The 15,728-nt window shown below is 46.8% G+C and overlaps 1 protein-coding gene across 1 annotated transcript in view; it reads left to right on the top strand.

Moving 5' to 3' along the window:
• The first annotated feature begins 538 nt into the window (after positions 1-538).
• PDIA6 (protein disulfide isomerase family A member 6) overlaps positions 539-15,728 on the top strand; it is a 56,634-nt gene continuing 41,444 nt past the window's right edge. Inside the window, exons 1-4 of the mRNA XM_075341110.1 lie at positions 539-647; positions 5,019-5,160; positions 10,862-10,919; positions 12,030-12,156. Coding sequence (XP_075197225.1) covers positions 629-647; positions 5,019-5,160; positions 10,862-10,919; positions 12,030-12,156 — 346 coding nt within the window. The 5' untranslated portion in view covers positions 539-628. The remainder of the gene's footprint in view (positions 648-5,018; positions 5,161-10,861; positions 10,920-12,029; positions 12,157-15,728) is intronic.

The raw sequence follows: 15,728 nt of genomic DNA, 5'->3' as shown, positions 1-15,728 counted from the left end.
ACATTTGTTGCAAAATCCACCAGTGCACGAAGGGAGACGAGACAAAAAAAGATGGGTTTGTTCTGTGTCATAGTCCCGAAAAAAAGTGCAGAATCCTGGGTAGCTTTTTCTTACAAATATAACGGAATCTACCATACAGACTCCTACAAGACCCACAATGTTATCGCCCTCCTATTTATTTACTCATTGCTTCTTCACAGAAGGGCCTCTCTTGCCAAGAAGCAAATCCAAAATCAGATAAGCCTGATAAGAGACTAATAACAGGTCTGGGATAGGAGGAAAGCCAGGAAAACAAGGCACAAACAGACAAACTTCCACCTAAAGTTCACACCGTTCTATCCGGCGGTGACGTCACGTCCCGTCCTAGGACGCTAAGAAACCCCGCCCACACAAACAAATCAGCCGGCGCCCGCCAATCAGATTCACCCAGCTCGCCTTGCCGGATGAAGGCTGTGGGAGGGGCTGAGGTGGCTGCGCTACCCGGCCGCCGCTGATTGGCTATATTAATGATGGAATCCTAGGAACGACCAATGGGCGGCGGACACGGCGGAAGGTGAGAGAGCAGCTCCGTACTGCAGAGCGAAGTCAGGCACAGACTGAGACTCCGTACACCGAGGAGACGCCGGCCATGGCCAGGATCCTGCTGGGTAAGCGGCTCCATGTATCGGCGCTCCGTGCAGCTCTGTCATTGATAGGTTGTGTCTGCCTCTGACTGTGTATATTGCTGCCTGTATGTGTATGTTGCTGTTTGTATTATGTCTGTGTGTACATGTTATTTCTGCCTGTCTGTATTGCTGCCTGTATTGCCTGTGTATGTTGCTGCCTGTATTGCCTGTGTATGTTGCTGCCTGTGTGTATGTTGCTGCCTGTGTGTGCATGTTGTTGCTGCCTGTCTGTATTGCCTGTGTATGTTGCTGCCTGTGTGTACATGTTGTTGCTGCCTGTGTGTATGTTGCTGCCTGTGTGCACTATTGTTTGCCAGTCCTCCAGTGATTGTCTCTATAGTGACAGCCTCTCGTGCAGCTTCTCTGGGGTCCTGAGAGCCCCTCTCTAGGGGGGACCTCTCTTCTAGGCCTGTACATGCACAGATTGCAGTTAATGTGTCCAGTCTCCACCTCGTCCCAACATCTTCTGGGGTAAAATGTCCAATCTCATTCAGCAAGGGTAGAATTTTCCCAGTACCCGGGGCAGAATAAGTACTAAGGCCGGTTTCACATCCATCACAGTGCGTTGTGTGACGGATGCGTTGCAAATAGGCTAGTTTCACACTTGCGTTGAACGGCATCCATTGCGTTGTGTGACGGATGCAACGGATGTGTTGCATATAGTGGCACAATCGCTGCAACGGATCCTGCAAAACAACAGAATCTGTTAGGTTTTTTCCTTGACTTTACACATCTGGGCATTATTATTATTTATTATTATAGCGTCATTTATTCCATGGCGCTTTACAAGTGAAAGAGGGTATATGTACAACAATCATTAACAGTACATAACAGACTGGTATAGGAGGAGAGAGGACCCTGCCCGCGAGGGCTCACAGTCTACAGGGAATGGGTGATGGTACAATAGGTGAGGACAGAGCTGGTTGCGCAGTGATCTACTGGACTGAGGGCTATTGTAGGTTGTAGGCTTGGTGGAAGAGGTGGGTCTTGAGTTTCCTCTTGAAGCGTTCCACGGTAGTGGAGAGTCTGATGTGCTGAGGTAGAGCGTTCCAGAGTATGGGGGATGCACGGGAGAAATCTTGTACGCGATTGTGGGAAGAGGAGATAAGAGAGGAGCAGAGAAGGAGATCTTGTGAGGATCTGAGGTTGCGTGCAGGTAGGTACCGGGAGACTAGGTCACAGATGTAGGGAGGAGACAGGTTGTGCATGGCTTTGTATGTCATGGTTAATGTTTTGAACTGGAGTCGTTGGGCGATGGGAAGCCAGTGAAGGGATTGGCAGAGTGACGAGGCTTGGGAATGGAAGGGGGAGAGGTGGATTAAGCGGGCCGCAGAGTTGAGGATAGATTGGAGGGGTGCAAGAGTGTTGGAAGGGAATGCGCAGTTGTGTAAAGACGGATGCGTTAACGGTTTCCATCAAATGACGGATTCTAAGGTAATCTGCCACCATAGGTATCCATTATAAAAACAACGGACGCCAACAGATTTCTGCAGGTTGTGTTTTTTTGACACTCCGCCAAGTGCAGAAAAACGCTACATGCAGCGTTCCATCCGCCCAGTGGTCACTGACGTTCAGCGACAAAACTGATGCGGGGCGGATGCAACGCAAGACCATCCGTTGCTATCCGTAGCTAATAGAAGTCTGAGGAATAAAACAGTTTCCTGCAACGGTTACCATAATTCCTCAAGGCGGCGGATAGCAACGGAAGCCATCCAACGCAAGTGTGAAAGTAGCCATAGTGTGCTGATAAAGGTAACGGATTCCTTTAAAAGAATGTTTTGCATTTTTTTTTATTTATTTTTTATTTTTTTTTTAATGTTTCGCCGGGACAGGAGATTTGCGGTCGGGAGGAGAGAGAGAGATGACCGCAAATCCCCTGAGTGACTGCAGTGAGCTGCACGATTAGCTGTGCCATCACTCAGGTGACCCACAGCTGCAGTCCTCCACCCGAGAACTGTGCACAGCTGATCGCGCGGCTAATTTCAGTTGCTGCGTTAAGCTTATGAGAGAGCGGTCGTGTTCTATGGCCGCTCCTGTCAGCTTCATGTAGCAGAGCTGACAGCGTCGTGGGACCTCTGAGGATTACGTCGGACCTGGAGGGGTATTGGGGGTTTTAATAAAGTGGTGAAAGAGGGTTTTTTTTTGTTTTTTGTCTTTTATTCCAACGACGCAGCATCAAAATAACGATGCTGTGACGTGCAGTGGATGCAACGCAGACACTTGCTTTACAGTGCGTAGTCCATACAAGTCTATGGAGACTAGCACAGTGCGTTAACGGACTTCTGAAACCGGCCTAAGCCGCGTATTTTGACAGATTGGCCCCATAGAGTGCAGCTAAGGTCAGACACCGGTGTGTGCCTCTGTGTACCATCCATTCTACAAAGAAAAAAATCAGAGAATCTGAACAATAACCATCTGGGGGTGTGGGCTGTGCTAGTAAATCCCAGGGCATTGCGGTGCCTGTTTTTTAAAATTGACATCTAAAACTATTGTGCTGTGCATGTGCCCTAATGTCAGGGTGGGACCGACGCATCTCACTGCCAAAATCCAAGGGATTTTTGGCCCAGATCTTGTGATACAATCTGTGTAACTTGCAATGTTCCCACATACAGTCTCACCCACATCCCATGCAAAATCCGCTGCTGCCAAAACTGCACCAAGACAAGTGGTTTTTGGTGCAGATTTTATTTTGAAAATTCTGCAGATTTCTTTACACTTTACAGAAGTTGCTGTCTGCAGATTATAAATCCGCACCGCAGGTCAGTGTGCCCAGCAGACTTTTTCAGCAGCGTCTGGATGGGTTTTAAGAAAGTGAAAATCAAAATAACTTAACTAGGGAGTATTAATAAACAAAAAAACCTAAAATTGTATTTATTAGATTCATTTGCATACCAGATTTTAATGAATCTAATAAATACAATTGTAGGCGTTTTTTGATGGTTTTAATAAAGTGACTAAAGGGTGCTTTACACGAGACGATCTATCGCGCGATAGATCGTCTCGTGTAAAGCACCCATCGTGCGATAGATCGTCGGCGTCACGGTTTTTGCGACGCACATCCGGCATCGCTTGCGACGTCGGCCTGTGTGACACCTCCTAGCAACGCAGTATCGCTCACAAATCGTAAGTCGTGTGCTCGTCGCTAGGTTTTATAAAATAGTTTATGAAACATGGCGCTGCTTGTTCATCGTTTCCGTGGCAGCACACGTCGCTCCGTGTGACACCCCGGGAACGATGAACACAGCTTACCTGCGTCCCGCGGCTCCCGCCGGCTATGCGGAAGGAAGGAGGTGGGCGGGATTTTTACATCCCGCTCATCTCCGCCCCTCTGCTTCTATTGGCCGCCCGCCGCTGTGACGCCGAACATCCCTCCCACTTCAGGAAGTGGATGTTCACCGCCCTCATCGACGTCACACGGGAGGTAAGTACGTGTGACGGGGGGTTAACGAGTTTGTGCGCCACGGGCAATCAATTTCCCGTGATGCACAAACGACGGGGGCGGGTACGATCGATCGTGAAATCGCACGATCGGTCGTCCAGTGTAAAGCAGGCTTAAGGCCGCTTTCACACTCTGCGTTATAACTTCCGTTCACTGGCCCTGTTGGACCTTCCCTCCGAACCCCCAGCAAAACGGGTTTCGGACACATGCGCCCACAGGGCCATTGACTATGGTGGTGCAGACAGTCACCGTGTGCTCCATTTTCAGGCGTTTAAGCTTTCTGCAGGTGGACAGCCGAACGCAGTCTACTACGCCTGGTGTCTGCCTGCAGAGAGCGTATACTCCCAAAAATGGTGCACGACAGAGTACACGGTGACTCCCATCTGCACCATTATAGTCAATGGCCCCGTCGGTGCATACGTCCATAACCTGTTTTGTGGGCGGTTCAAGTGGAAGCTCCGATGGGACGACTGAACGGAAGTTATAACATAGTGTGAAAGCGGCCTTACACGAATGAGTGGCAGATTTTCCACCAATTAATCTTTTTTATAAGTAAGATCAGTAGCATACTCTGTACATGGGAACTTATTACTCACTGTCCAGTGTTCTGACCCAGTTAGATGAGCTAAATTTTCTAGTGGATAATTATGGGGTACAGGGGAGCCGTCTGTGACAATTTACTTGTGCATTTGCTTTTCTTGTATCTACCGTTGCAGAACCTATAACCTAGGAGCCTGGGAATCTCCACGGCAAGCCAGGTGTGACCCTTCCAAATGATGCAACCCCTGACCTGCTGCCGGCATCACAGGCTCGGCCCCACACAGACCCATAGATCTTTATCTATAGATTTTTATCTCACTTGATTTGTATATGTATGTAATTTTTATTTCATTAATGAGCGGATCTCCTTTCAGGTGCAGTGGTTTGCTCGCTGTTTGTGGCAGCGCGGTGTATGTACTCGGCCAGTGATGATGTCGTATCGTTGACAGCCTCTAATTTCCAAAGAGAAGTTGTCCAGAGCGATAGTCTGTGGCTGGTGGAGTTCTACGCTCCCTGGTGAGTAGGATGTCCGCTGCTGATTGTACAGGGTAATGCAGTGATCTCCAGCTGCTGTTAACTACAACTCTTCATGCTGGAGGTGTACGGTAATTCCACAATGGCCGGAGAGCCACGAATTGGTTGTGATAGCCACTGGCTGGGTAGGCTGGTTTGGAAGGGAGGCCGGTCTACTTGGGCTGCATGTGTACCGGTATCCTTGCTTCAGACAAGCCAGTGAAGCAGGAATGACTTTACCTCTCAATGACTTACCAGTTCCTCCTCCAAGCTTGTGATTGACTTTTCTCTATGGTGATGATTGGTAGTGAGATACGACCTAGATAACCAATGTGTCTAGACGTTTGCTGCTTGTCCTCCTATTGATGCCTCCTAAAATCTACATTGCATTGTCCTTCACTGATCGTTTACCAGATCTTTAGTGAAACCATTGATGGGAACCTGTCACCAGTTTTGGGACCTATAAGCTGCAGCCACCACCAGTGGGCTCTTATATACAGCATCCTAACATGCTGTATAGAAGAGCCTTTGTGTAGAACATAAAGTGATTTTTTTATAATACTCACCTAAGGTGGCAGTGCGGTGGACTTGGGTCAGATGGGCGTCTCCGTTTTCCGATGCTGGCGCCTCCTCTTTCGGCCATCTTTGTTCTCTTTCTTCTGAAACCGGGGGGCATGAAGCGCTTGCGTCATCCACACTCGTCGGCATTGAGGTCATGCGCAGGCACACATTGATCTGCCCTGAGCAGGGCAGATCAAAGTATTGTAGTGCGCTTGTGTGGGACTGGCGAGTGTGTATGACGCATCATGCACATAGGCTTCAGAAGGAGGACGAAGATGGCCGAAAGAGGAGGCGCCGGCACCGGAGAACTGAGACGCACATATGGCCCAACTCCACCGCAGCGACCGTTTTATGTAAGTATTATAATGGGATTTTTACGTTCTACACAGCGGCCTGGGCTCTTAGAATACTGTATAACGTGTATATAAGATTAGATTACAAGAATCCATGCAAACAAGGAGATGGGGTGGGTCATACACAATCACCACCCCACTTCAGAGCTACTCTTAGAGTACATCAAAACCAGGAGAACAGAGTAAATTTGCTTCAAAAGGTATCAAAAATTTATTAACAAGTTATTGAACATATAGTATCAAGTATAAAACAGGCACAAGGAGAGACAGTGATGTAAAAGGCAATAGCACCTGGGGGGCTGCACGGCTAAAAAGAAATCAAATCTCTATCCCTCAGGCCATATGTGTCCAACAGAGCAAGAAAAAAAGCCCCAGTGGGCTCATTTATCAAAGGCACAGCCAAATTTATTAGATGATCACACAGACCTGAGTAGAGAATAAACAGGCAAGCAGTGAATATACTGAAGGAGCACATGCATCGGGCAGTCCCCAGTATGTAAAGAGGCCCATAAAGGTTCAATATGCAGAGTAAAGCTGGGAAAAGCCAAATGCACGTGGACCCAATACAACAGCACTGCTAACCTGTGATAGCCAAAGATCGTGCAGCCGACCAGGGGTGACAGGAGGGGGTTTGAGCCCCTAATACAGACTCCAACGTACGTTTCACGGATGGTGAAGTGTTCGCTTCGTCAGGGAGTGTGTACATAGCACAGAAGGGCTGCTATAAATAGCCCTCAGCACAGCTGGGGCACCGCACTGGTAAAAGGCGGCGCATGCGCACATCGCGCTACACAGACCCAGCACCTCCCACCGGCCGTCACGATCCGGCGCATGCGCGGGAGCGGGGACGCGTCTCCATAGCTCCCGCGCATGCGCCCCGATCGGTCAGAGACAGCCGCGGAAAGCCGGGTCGGCGGCGAGAAATGCGCAAGCGCACATCAGTGCGGCACGGAGCACAGAGAACCAGGTACACAAACTGATATAAGATCATAGAGCATAGATAAAACCAACAGTTCGTGATAAGAGAATGTAACAATACAGCTGCTTAATCCGGTTCCAGGGGTCCGTATGTAAATGGAAAATAGAGATCTAACAGGATCACGGAGCACAAAGAACCGGATACACAAGCTGATATATAGTCATGAATCATAAATAAAGACAACAAGTCATAATAAGATAACAATGCAGCCGCATAATCCGGTTCCAGGGGTCCGTATGTACATGTAGAATTAAGATGTGTCGAAAGAGATCATATTTGAAGACCCAGATGAGAAATCTGTGCTAAATGACAAAAATAAAGATAGGGGAAAACACAAAATAAGGAAAAAAAAGTTAAAACCTGTTTAACCAACAAACACATTGGGCCACAAAAATAGTGAGCCACCATATTGAATGTATAAAAACAATAAAAGACCCCTAAAAAAAGAGAAAAGAAGGGGGAGGGGGCAAACCCAAGGTGGTGTCAAAGAAAAGAGGCAAAGCTCAAAGCCTCGTTGAGACCAGATGGGGCAACTGTTCCAAGAGTGACCATCCATCTAGTCTCACGCTGGGCCAGCTTCCGCTTGATGTTGCCACCACGGATGCCGCTGTGAATGACTTCAATGCCGCGAACCAGTAGGGATTTAGGATCACAACCATGGTGTGATTTAAAATGGCGCGGCAGCGTCTTCAAAGTGGCAAAATCATCCACTGTTCGAGCTGCCGCAATGTCTCGCACGTGTTCCCTTATGCGGATGCGGAGCTCACGGGATGTCAACCCAATATAAATGAGTGAGCACCCGCATACCGCGTAGTAAATCACATTGGATGTACCACAAGAAATGTAGTCTCTGATGTGAAACTCACGCCTCCCATCAGCAGATGTAAACACGAAACTGTGCGAGACATTGCGGCAGGCCAGGCAGTGGCCACAAGGGAAGCAACCAACTTGAGGTGAAGTGGAGCCAAGAAACCTGGACGGAGGCGGAACATAATGGCTCTGAACAAGCTTATCCCTGAGATTTGAAGACCTTCTGGCAGTCATCAAGGGATAGTCAGATAGTGAATCCCTAAAAGCGGGATCAGTCCTCAGGATAGGCCAGTGGCGATTAAGGATGGCCCTCATCTGCTGCCACTCACTATTGTAGGTAGTAATAAATCTCACACTGGAAAAATCCTGAGGAGGTTTTTGTCTAGAAAGAAGGAGCTGAGAGCGAGAAGTGTTCTTAGCCCTAAGGTACCCACGTTTTATACTGCGGTTACTATAACCCCTCTCACGGAAGCGGTACATCAGGTCAGCGGCCTGCTCCTCGAACTTGACATCCGAGGAGCAGATCCTCCTCATCCTCAGGAACTGTCCGGTAGGGACAGAACGAATTGTAGATGCGTGATGGGCAGACGAGGCATGAATCAGCGCATTGACGGATGTTGACTTGCGAAATATATCAGTTTGAATCACATTTCCATCATCAACATCAATAAGAATATCTAAAAAGTCAATGCGCTTGGTGTTAAATTTATAAGTCAATTTGATGTTAAAAGGATCCATGCCAAGTCTGCTGTGCTGAGGGCTATTTATAGCAGCCCTTCTGTGCTATGTACACACTCCCTGACGAAGCGAACACTTCACCATCCGTGAAACGTACGTTGGAGTCTGTATTAGGGGCTCAAACCCCCTCCTGTCACCCCTGGTCGGCTGCACGATCTTTGGCTATCACAGGTTAGCAGTGCTGTTGTATTGGGTCCACGTGCATTTGGCTTTTCCCAGCTTTACTCTGCATATTGAACCTTTATGGGCCTCTTTACATACTGGGGACTGCCCGATGCATGTGCTCCTTCAGTATATTCACTGCTTGCCTGTTGTTTATTCTCTACTCAGGTCTGTGTGATCATCTAATAAATTTGGCTGTGCCTTTGATAAATGAGCCCACTGGGGCTTTTATTCTTGCTCTGTTGGACACATATGGCCTGAGGGATAGAGATTTGATTTCTTTTTAGCCGTGCAGCCCCCCAGGTGCTATTGCCTTTTACATCACTGTCTCTCCTTGTGCCTGTTTTATACTTGATACTATATGTTCAATAACTTGTTAATAAATTTTTGATACCTTTTGAAGCAAATTTACTCTGTTCTCCTGGTTTTAACGTGTATATAAGAGCCCGGTGGTGGTGGTGGCTGCAGCTTATAGGGGCCAAATCTGCTGACTGGTTCCCTTTTTTTAAAGGGAACCAATCACCAGGATTTTCGTATATAACCCAAAGCCAAGGCTATACTGGCACTATCAATACATACCTTTTTAGTTTTCAGCTCAGATGTTTAAGTTTTGGAATCCAAGAAAGTAAAGTTTTATAAAATCATCACTTTCTTGAGTGACAGCAGCTGAGGATCAGATAATATCTGGGGGGTATTCATCATTATCCCCTCCCCCTGTTAGAATTAGCATAAGTACAGTGGATTGACTTTTTCACTAGCAGAACCTGTGTAGGGTCATACCCATGTGACCAGAAGGGGCGTGGCCTCAGGCAACAAAGCTGATACCAGGAAGCAACATTTTTGTTAGCTGAGGCCCCGCCCCTTCTGGTCACATGGGTGTGACCTCACACTGGTCCTGTTAGTGAAAAAGTCAATCCATTGTATAATACTTATGCAAATTCTAACAGGGGGAGGGGATAAGTATGAATACCCCCCCAGATATTATCTGATCCTCAGCTTCTGCCACTCAAGAAGCTGATGATTTTATAAACTTTACTTTTACTTGGATTTTAAAACCTAAACATCTGAGCTGACCACTACAGGTATGTCGAGAATCAGCGTGATAGTGCCAGTATAGCACTGGCTTTAGGTTATATACAAAAATCCTGGTGATTGGTTCCCTTTAAAGTGACTCTGTCACCAGGTTTTTGCTCCCCATCTGAGAGCACCATAGTATAGAGACAGAGACCCTGATTCTGGCGATGTCACTTACTGTGCTGTTTGCTGCCGTTTTGATAAAATCTTTTTTTTTTTTTTTTTTTTTTCTCTGCTGCGGATTTAGCAGTTATTTGAATGTGGAGCTCTATAACTCCTCCCACACAGCACACAACTGATTGGCAGTTTTTCAGCCCATGCACAGTGTAGACAGAAAGTTGCCAATCTGTGCAGGGGGTGGGGTTTTAGATCTCATGAATATTCTGGACTACCTGGCAGCACGCCAATTAGTCCTCTAATGTTAATATCCTGTGGATTAAACAGTGATATTTATCAAAACTACACTAAGCGGCCCAGTAAGTGACGTCGCTGGAATCAGGATCTCTGCCCTTGCATCATGCTGCTCGCAGATTAGGTGGCAAAAACCTGGTGATGGATTGCCTAAAAGATATCAGTCATTTGTATTTAAAAAAAAAAAAAAAGTACCCCACCTGTAGTGTCAGAGCCGCATCCACAGGAAATGTCTTCCTAGCCCCCTTTTTACAGTAACTGGGACTTTCAGGCAGTCAGACCGCCACCTATTGAACATTTATCTCCTATCCAGTGGATTAAAGGGTTTTTCCTGTTTCAGAACAGCCCTGTCAATCTTTTTTAGTAGCAAGCTGTGCTTTACTCACCTTCCTCAGGTCCAATGCTGCTCCCAGTGTCTGTTATTATCTACAGTGCTGTCAAGGGGACATCAGCACTGCAGAAGGTAATAGATACCCGGAGCTGCGGTGACGACAGGCAATGAAGTGCTGCGTGTATGTGTGCATTATATATCTTACTGGAAAACCCCCTTTAAGAAACTAGATTAGGAAAAATAACTTCATATGGATCGATGACCTGTTGTGATTTATCTGGACAGGTGCGGCCATTGTCAGAGACTGACCCCCGACTGGAAGAAAGCTGCAACTGCATTGAAGGTAAATATCCGCGTGCAGACAAGAACGTGACTTCGGGTTCAGTAGATTACCTTCATAAGCTCTTCTTCTTCTTCTTCTTCTTCTTCTTCTTCCCCCCCCCCCCCCCCCCATGTTGTACATTCATTTTTTACATACTATATGGGGGTAAAAATTGCCATATCCACCAGAAGCTGTGTTTTAGGACAAATGACACAAACCAAATTGCTGTGTTGGGTCACTTTTCATTATATTGGTATAAAGGGACATCGGTTGTAATGTTTAGCTTTAAACACGAAAAAAAAAACATGTCGTGGATCTTATTTTAGAAAGTCCATGTCCAGACTTGCATTTTGGAAATCTAAAAAGCTGTTTTGCTTTGTTTGCAAATGAAAGGTTCCATCAGAGCTGACTACTGATGAGCAAGCGCCACCATGCTCTGGTGCCCAGTAGTGATGAGCAAGCGCTGCCATGCTCAGGTTCCCGGTAGTGATTAGCGAGTGTCACCATGCTCTGGTGCCAAGTAGTAATGAGCAAGCGCACCATACTCGGGTGCGCAGTAGTGATGAGCAAGCGCCACCATGCTCGGGTGCATAGTAGTGATGAGCGAGCGCTGCCATGGTCGGGTGCCAAGTAGTAATGAGCGAGCGCTGCCATGCTCAGGTTCCCGGTAGTGATTAGCGAACGTCGCCACGCTCGGGTACCCAGTAGAGATGAGCGAGCATTGCCATGCTCGGGTGCCCGGTAGTGATGAGCAAGTGTCGCCATGCTGGGGTGCGCAGTAGTGTTGAGCGAGCGCCACCATGCTCAACTCGTGCACCGAATATAATGGAAGTCAGTGGGAAACTCGAGCATTTTTCCAGAATATCTAATGGAAAATGCTGACGTTCCCTGTTGACTTCCATTATAGTAGAGTCAAGCCCATCCGAGTGTCCAATAGCTTGTTACGAGCACTCATCAGTAGAGCTGACCAGTTATGAGTAGAGTTGTTACATCAAAAAGGGAAAATAAATGCCTCTTTGATGTAAATATACAATAAATCCATCTTGATCCCATATATACTGTCATACACTAATACTTCAGAGTTGCTGCAGGTGACCGGCCTCTGAGCTCTTGTGCGGTTTTCTATTTCAGGGAATAGTGAAGGTGGGAGCTGTGGACTGTGATCAGCACAAGGCCATTGCCGGGCAGTATGAGATTAGAGGGTTCCCGACAATCAAGATATTTGGGGCAAACAAAAACAAGCCGGACGATTATCAAGGTAGGTGTCCAATTATTTGGCTGAAGCGTCTACACTCCGGTGTTTAATAGAATCTGTCACCAGGTTTTTGGTATGTAATCTGAGAGCAGTATGATGTAGGGGCTGATTCCAGCCATGTATCACTTAAGGGGGCTTTACACGCTACGACATCACTAATGCAAACTCGTTGGGGTCACGGAATTGGTGCGGCACATCTGGCCGCATTAGCGATGCCGTTGCGTGTGACACCTATGAGCGATTTTGCATCGTTGCAAAATCGTTAATCGGTGACATGGGGGTCCATTCTCAAAAATCATTACTGCAGCAGTAACGAGGTTGTTCCTCGTTCCTGCGGCAGCACACATCGCTCCGTGTGACACCGCAGGAACGAGGAAGCTCTCCTTACCTGCCTCCCGGCCGCTATGCGGAAGGAAGGAGGTGGGCGTGATGTTATGTCCCGCTCATCTCCACCCTTCCGCTTCTATTGGGCGGCCGCTCAGTGACGTCGCTGTGACGCCGCACTGACCGCCCCCTTAGAAAGGCGGTTCGCCGGTCACAGCGACGTCGCCGGGCAGGTAAGTATGTGTGACGGGTCTGGGCGATGTTGTGTGACACGGGCAGCGATTTGCCCGTGTCGCACAACAGATGGGGGCGGATACCCACACTAGCGATATCGGGACAGATATCGCAGTGTGTAAAGCGGCCTTTACTGAGCTGCTTTCTGTCATTTTCATATAGTACCTGTTTTCTTTGCCACAATGCTAAGAATGCTGAGCCCTGTATAACTCCACCCACCAGAGTGAGTAGTACCTTTCTGTGGACAACATATATTGACGGGGGGGAGAGGGGGGTGAGGGTATGCTGAGCAGTTGACTGGAAGGCATGAGACACCTAGTCCTGTAGTGATAGTCTCCCACTGATAAAACATTTATTTATTTAATTTTTTTTGGGCAACACACAACTTACTTCGGACACCATAGCTGGAATCAGGGTCTCTGTCACTACATCATGCTGCTCTCAGATTACATAGCAGGTTTTTGTTAACAGTTTACCTTTAAAAGAATATCCAAAACTACCCAAAGAGAACTCGATAACTCTACTGACTTGCCTGTTTTATTAAACACTTGTACACCCCATGAATTAGCAATCACTGAACATGCTGTCTTGGATGTCTTTGGCCCCAATTCATTAGAGAGGCCCTGTCGCCAATTTGAGCTTGTTATATTGGCCATCTTATGGAATAGTGGCTGCAGAGCTGAGGAAAATGTACTTTGTTTTTAATTTCTCCTCTCAGTTGCAGTGGTATCAGCTGGTAAAGTTTAGATTATAATTTTGTCATATTTGACCTTGGTGCTTCTAGAAATTTGTACTTCTACCCCCTGCATGAGGTCGGCCAATCATAGGAGGAGCTGTCACACAGGGGAGAAAAAAACACGCCCCTCCCCCCCCCCCACTCATCACTGATCTCTGCAGCTCTTGTGTAGAGTAGAGCTGAGTTTCATGTATCATTACAGACACTTTAGGCTACTTTCACACTTGCGTTGAACGGTATCCGTTGCATTGCGTTGTGTAACGGATGCAACGGATGTGTTGCATATAGTGACACAACGGATGCAACGGATGCTGCAAAACAACGCAATTCGTTTTGATTTTTTTTTTTTTTTTTTTCCCGGTTTTACCAGCGGCAGACTATAGTGAACGATCAGCTGATCGTTCCCTGCAGCCGGCCGCTGGGTGATCAGCTGATTGCTCCCAGTAGCCGGCCGCCGGGTGATCAGCTGATCGCTCCCGGCCGCCGGGTGATCAGCTGATCGCTCCCGGCCGCCGGGTGATCAGCTGATCGCTCCCTGCAGCCGGCCGCCGGGTGATCAGCTGATCGCTGTCACTTGCCGGCGCCCGGGCATGCCGGCGGGCTGGCGCTCAGCTGAGCGCTGTGACTTGCCGGCGGCCGGGCATGCTGGTGGCCGGTCATTCAGCTGAGCGCTGTCGCTTGCCGACGGCCGGGCGCTCAGCTGAACGTTCGGCCACCGCGAGCCAAAATAAAGTTTGATTTAAAAAAAAAAAAAAAAAAAAAGAGCATGCGCAGTGAAATCCAGAGGATTCCGCTGCTCAAAATAACGTTACATGCTGCGTTCCTCCCGCTGGGCGGAAGCAACGGAGCGTCGCCCAGCGGAAGCAACGCAGCTCCTTTTGGTACAATCCGTCAACCATACAAGTCTATGGGAAACAGCGGAATCCGTTAACGGATTCCGCTGTTTCCCAAAAGGGCGGATTGTAACGGAAGGAAAATAACGCAAGTGTGAAAGTACCCTTAGATGTCCTCTCTCACACAGACTGCAGTGAGATGAGAACTGTAAATGTTTGTAATAATAACATTGTTTTATCTCTTGCACAAAAAAAGAGGTTTTGGGGTTGTTTTTTTTTTTTTTAAATTCTTTTGAAAACTGCTTGATGAATCTGGCCCCTTGTGCTGTTCCTCTGTTATTCTTCTTTGAAATGTCTAAATTGGCAACTAGATGGTAACAATTCCCCAGTCGTTGTGGTAAGTCACTAGATAGTTTTTAGGCTATCTAATCAGAGCTAACCTGGAAAATATATTATATCTTCTTTTTTTTTTTTTTTATTTTCAGTTTCCTATTATCTACATTTCGAACTGCCTTGTTTCACCTTGCATAACAAGACAAACAAATTTTTATATTTGTGGGTCAATGGGCAGGCATAAATCTTCGTTTTTGATAGTTTTTAAGGTTGAAAGTAGACATGAATATAGAGTACAAACCATATCCTAACATGTTGATCCAGAGGATGGCTGAAACCCCATGGAGCGGACACTCATGGCTCCATATTAAAACAAAATTTCCTTCCCAACTCCACATTCAGCTTCCCAACTCCACTGTTCAGACTAGTTTCCTGGATCAACGCTCCAGGTCCTCAATAATTAATAATTTCATTAGTGCCTACTAGTATTCAACCCCCTTATTATTACTAGAAGGTGGCCCGATTCTAACGCATCAGGTATTCTAGAATTTATTGTGTAGTTAATGTATGATTTGTGATATATATATATATATATATATATATATATATATATATATATATCAGTGCCTACAAGTAGTATTCAACCCCCTGCAGATTTAGCAGGTTTGATAAGATGCAAATAAGTTAGAGCCTGCAAACTTCAAACAAGAGCAGGATTTATTAACAGATGCATAAATCTTACAAACCAACAAGTTATGTTGCTCAGTTAATTTTTCAACATTAAAAGTGTGGGTCAATTATTATTCAACCCCTAGGTTTAATATTTTGTGGAATAACCCTTGTTTGCAATTACAGCTAATAATCGTCTTTTATAAGACCTGATCAGGCCGGCACAGGTCTCTGGAGTTATCTTGGCCCACTCCTCCATGCAGATCTTCTCCAAGTTATCTAGGTTCTTTGGGTGTCTCATGTGGACTTTAATCTTGAGCTCCTTCCACAAGTTTTCAATTGGGTTAATGTCAGGAGACTGACTAGGCCACTGCAACACCTTGATTTTTTTTTTTTCCCTCTTGAACCAGGCCTTGGTTTTCTTTGCTGTGTGCTTTGGGTCGTTG

Source organism: Anomaloglossus baeobatrachus, chromosome 3, assembly GCF_048569485.1.
Source record: "Anomaloglossus baeobatrachus isolate aAnoBae1 chromosome 3, aAnoBae1.hap1, whole genome shotgun sequence".
Taxonomy (NCBI): domain Eukaryota; kingdom Metazoa; phylum Chordata; class Amphibia; order Anura; family Aromobatidae; genus Anomaloglossus; species Anomaloglossus baeobatrachus.
Note: the sequence above shows the minus strand (reverse complement) of the source record. Positions and strands in the feature narration are given on the sequence as shown.